At 39.9% G+C, this 4,932-nt stretch overlaps 1 protein-coding gene across 1 annotated transcript; it reads left to right on the plus strand.

Moving 5' to 3' along the window:
- Window positions 1–6: 6 nt before the first annotated feature.
- LOC104530213 (DNA-binding protein RFX7-like) lies at window positions 7–1,278 on the plus strand. Its single transcript, XM_010174739.1, has one exon. The coding sequence runs from the start codon at window positions 478–480 to the stop codon at window positions 1,165–1,167; it is 690 nt and encodes a 229-aa protein (XP_010173041.1). The 5' UTR covers window positions 7–477; the 3' UTR covers window positions 1,168–1,278.
- The last annotated feature ends 3,654 nt before the right edge of the window (window positions 1,279–4,932 follow it).

Genomic DNA, 4,932 nt, shown 5'->3' on the forward strand with positions numbered 1-4,932 from the left:
AGCAATTCGTCGGTTGCAAACCATGGCATCCTTACAAGCTATCAGGAGCTGGTGGAAGACCGCTTCAGGAAACCTCACGCTTTTGCTGTTCCTGGCCAGTCATACCAGTCTCAGCCTCGCCACCACGAGACGCACTTTGGTCGCGTGACTCCCGTTTCACCTGTGCAGCAACAGGCAGCCCCTGTCAGTAGCACCACCAAGCAAGAGGGCTTTGCTGTTCCTGCTCCTTTGGACAACAAAGGAACCGGTTCCTCTCTCAACAACAGTCTGAGATGCCGGAGTGTGAGCCCTGCTGTCCATCGCCAGCGTAATCTCAGTGGAAGCACTGTTTACCCTGTTTCAAATATACCACGCTCTAACCTGACACCTTTTGGAAGTCCAGTGACTCCCGAAGTTCACAATGTTTTTGCGAACATCCATGCAGACACCAGTGCCAATAACATAGCGCAAAGAAGCCAGTCAGTCCCCTTGACTGTGATGATGCAGACAGCCTTCCCGTCTCTTCAGAAACAAACAAACACTAAAAAAATCACCAATGTGTTGTTAAACAAACTTGATTCTGATAGTGATGATGCAGTGAGAGGTTTGGGAATGAACAACATGCCCTCAAATTACACAGCCAGGATGAATCTCACTCAGATTTTAGAGACATCCGCTGCTTTTCCTAGTGCCAACCCACAAAATATGATCAATTCCAGCACTTCAGTTTATGAATTCCAAACACCAAATTACCTCACAAAAAACAGCAGCAGCGATCAGATCAGTTTTTCTTCTGGAGATAATCAAGCACAATCAGACATCGGAGAGCAGCAGTTAGATTTTAGCAGCACTGTAAAAGACCTTTTAGGGGAGGACAGTCTGCCAACAAACCAGCAGCTGGTGAATCAGGTGGCATCAGATCTCAATAACGTGGCATCTGTCTTTTCCAGCGATATCAGGTTGTCTTCCGAGCTCTCAGGCAGCATTAACGATCTGAACACTTTAGACACAAATCTGCTGTTTGATCCAGGTCGTCAGCAGGGACAAGACGATGATGCTACACTGGAGGAATTAAAAAATGACCCCTTGTTTCAACAAATCTGCAATGAATCCATTAACTCAATGACTACATCAGGTTTTGAGTGGATGGAGAGTAAGGATCATCCTGCTGTTGAAATGTTGGGTTAATCTTGTTTTATAATATGTATGTAGCACACTGTATCTAAAAGACAGACGTATTGTATTTGTCTTAATGGAAGTGCCTCCTGCAGCAGAAACACTTGCTATGTATTGTGGCATCTTAAAAAAAGTTTGCTGTACCTGTTGCTCATTCTTCAGCAGGGAAAAGGCAGTCTTACCAATTTTAAACCAATCTCTGAAGGTCATGGGCTATCAAAAAGCCAGTATTAAATTTGAATTTTATAGTGTTTCCCACTCAATGTTTCTTATTGTAGCAAATAAAGAAGTGTTTAATAGCCAGCCAGCAGTGACAGCTCTGGTTGAGGTTTTGGGAGGGTTTGAAGTCGAGCTCCTTAGTAGGCTTTCCATACTCTGTATTGCTTGTTACTTCTTGCTAGATGATCCTTACTGACCTTTCTCGTCCAGGTCTGAAACAGGGTGCCTGCAGATAGGTAGGGGGTGGGGAGTGGGCACGAGGGAACCAGGTGACATGCAGGTGCCTGATGGCTGTGTAGCTGTCTTGAGCACTGCTCAGTGGTAAACTGGGGAAAATCTCTGTGGCACTGGTGCCATTGACATCTCTAGTAAAATGGAGAGATAGGAAAAACTAACAGGAATGATCAAGGAAAAAGAAAGATGCACTAAATTTTTTATTATAGAGAAATAAATCTATGTCATTATTTTATCCATTAATATTCATCACATACTTGATATTTTAGTTCTCACTTCAGTGTATTTACATTAGGTAAAATTCATGCAAAAAGAGTTTGAGCACTGAGATTTAATCTAAGCATGACACCCTATTTTAAAGTGATAGGTACTGTTTAATTATTTATCAACGCTAGAGAAGGAAGGAACATGATATTTTCCCTCTTTTTTTAAATAAAAGAGCTGCTGGAGTTCATTAAAATACTATTTTTAAAGATTCATTTTTTAAGTTTGCTCTTTCCTAACCTAGTGGAGGGTGTAGGAAGATATTCTTTTCTCTGTATTTCAGTAGGTTGAGCCTTTCTGTCTTTCTTGTTCGCTCTCTTTCTCTCAAACAAAAGATGATTAAAATATTAGAAAATGTGGTTAATCTAAAAATATTTCATATAGAGCTGTAATACCGGCAGGCACTTTACAGATAGACAGTAAGACGTGATCTTTCTTTTGGTAAAACTTATTTTTAAAGTATTTACTGTTTTAGAAGCCTGAATTCCATTTTCATAAGTGATTTGGCAGCACTGGTGAATCCAATTTTTTTTACAAGTCCTTAGCTGCCCTTCTGGAAAATGAGATTTAGACTTCTGCCTCACTAGTTCATTTGAACCAGAAAAGACCTTTTGTTTTATCAGCATGGCATAGATCTCTCTAATGGTCAAAACAGAGAAGTACTTAACAGGCCATGGCTCTGATGCTAGAAGGAGGACCTGCAGAGGCGAGCTTTTGCAAAAGAAGTTGTGCCTTGAGGATGCTACAATACCATCCCTTAAGCTTACTATAAAATTGATTATTACTTCTGTGAACTGACACTGACAAAACAGAAAACAGAGCAGAAAACATTTTCCTCTCTTGCATTACTCCTTTGAATAAGCGGTCATCAGTTTATGAAGGGGGAGGCACAATAAGCCCTTCTAGATTTATTGAAGGAGAAGATGCTCAGATTTTTTGGGTGATTAGTGTTTTTTTGTTGAAGTGTCTTGGTGGTCTTCCGTTTCTTCAGTTTTTGCTAATGACTTGAGATCCCAGTACTGGTCAGTTTTTTTGGCAGCACTGATTGAACTTGCTGCATTGGCACTTGAGGTGCTGGTGTACCACAGCTTCTTTTGCTCTTGCCCCAATTCAGCACCAGTCTGTGGCCTCTTCTGCAGGGACAAACAGTTGTGCCAAGCTGTAGCACCTTATGGGGCCTGATTTCACTGTGCTTGCATCAGAAGTTTTGCCACTTTGTTAGGAGCAAACTTGGAGAGTTGTGATCCCTCCATGAAGCACATGGATGTGCGATGGTGTGGTTTGCTTTGTTTAAGACCAAGTTACCCTTTTAAGTTTTGTTAAGGAAATGGGGAGGAGACTAAAAACTGCGTGGTAGCCTCCTGCTCGTTGTCTTGCCAGGTGTCTAAGGCCTGAACAGTTTTTCTCATAGACTGGAGTTGCTGAGGGCAGAGCTTGAGCTCTCTACCTACCCATGGCCCTTTGCCAGAGATGTGCTGAGCATCCTCTTACCTTGTTGACTTCACTGGGTCTTCAGAGACACTCAGCACCTCGTTTTGTTTTGTTTTGTTTTTTCCCTGACCCTGTGCAAAGTGCCAGCACTACTGTGAACAGGAGAAACCTACCTTCTGATGGAGAGTGATGGGGAAGAATGTGAGCGCCAGCACTGCGGGGAGAAGCTCAGCACATGCTGCAGCATCCCGTGTGTTTGCATGATGTGCTGGCCTCACCTCCAGGTCGCTAACACCAAGGCTGATGTGGGCTTGGGGGAAGTCAGTTTTTGCCTAACTCCACTAGTTTTTTTTAAGAACATTTCTCAGAAATGCAAGAGTAGATTAAAACTGTTGCGTTCTAAATTATGCAGGTGTCACCAAAGGTGTTTAAAATTATTTTTAAATACAAGCATTACACTGGGCTTAACATGTGACTTAATTAGCAGAAATACTCTATAATCAGTGGATTTAAAGCAAATATATGTTTAATTTAAGAAGTGTTAAATTTGATAAGGATCATTTCAAGTAAAATCCAAGGCACAGGCATGGCTTTGTACATTGGTATGTATTATTTTAGAGGTGTTTGTGTGTTGGTGGTATAATTAATAATGTTAGGTTCCTGTACTTAGTGCTAGTTGGGTCTTTACTATACATTGAGACAGAGCACTACTGCACACCAAAGTATGCAATACCCAAAGGAAAATTCTGTGATTCTAACAAATGGAAGCCTGACTGTGTCAGATACTCCAAAACTTGAGTTTTGAATTTGAGACAGTTCTGACCCCTTGTTTACATTGTTGGCTTCCTACTAGCATGAGAAATAAATTATTTTGATAGCAGTTTTTGCTAAAGTATACAAACTAGTGAATTTGTACCCTGTGTACAGTATTGCAGCAAACACTTTAAATTTGGTTGGTTGGTTAAGTCCAGTAAACTTTCTGGGTTCATATATTGCACTAAAATTCTGTTGAACCTGTGGCAGGCACATTCCTTAGGATAAATGCAACAAATATGGCCCACAGATTTAAAAAAAAAAAAAAAAAGGCAAAACAAAAAACCCCTTTTTAATATGTTTCATTATTAAAAGGCAAAATGTCATTAAAAGTGACAGGTGAAATTGTCTTATGTAGCAATGTGCATTGATCTCAATGAGATATTTCTATTTCTTATTCTCTTACCTGAGAATATTACAGCAGGAAAAATTAAGTTTAGTTTGCTTCACCATGTTAATACATGATCACAAAACGTGCATGAGTGTTAACGACTTAATCTTGTACAGTACTAGATATATTCCTGTAACCACTTTTATTTTTTTTATTCTTTTGCTGTATTGAAACTGGTTCAGTGTTAACCAGTTGAGCATAGTTATTCACAAGTAAGTTACTTTTTTGTGTTAACTAATTCAGCTTAGTTATTGTTGAATATGTTCCTTTCTTGGATTATTTTTTATTGCTCTGGTGTTGAAAAACATTTTTGCATCATTTTATCATGATAAGAATTCATGAAGTAAATAATTTGCAAATAATTGCAATAAGCACTGACTTCTGAACTGAAAAGAAGGAAAGCGTTTCTTGTGCAGTGCATCTGA

The sequence above is a fragment of the Antrostomus carolinensis genome, unplaced genomic scaffold, assembly GCF_000700745.2.
Source record: "Antrostomus carolinensis isolate BGI_N321 unplaced genomic scaffold, ASM70074v2 scaffold56028, whole genome shotgun sequence".
In the NCBI taxonomy this organism is placed as follows: Eukaryota; Metazoa; Chordata; class Aves; order Caprimulgiformes; family Caprimulgidae; genus Antrostomus; species Antrostomus carolinensis.

Excerpts from the sequence above, each read along its gene's own strand:
- LOC104530213 (XM_010174739.1), top strand. The coding sequence starts at position 478 with ATGATGCAGACAGCCTTCCCGTCTCTTCAGAAACAAACAAACACTAAA.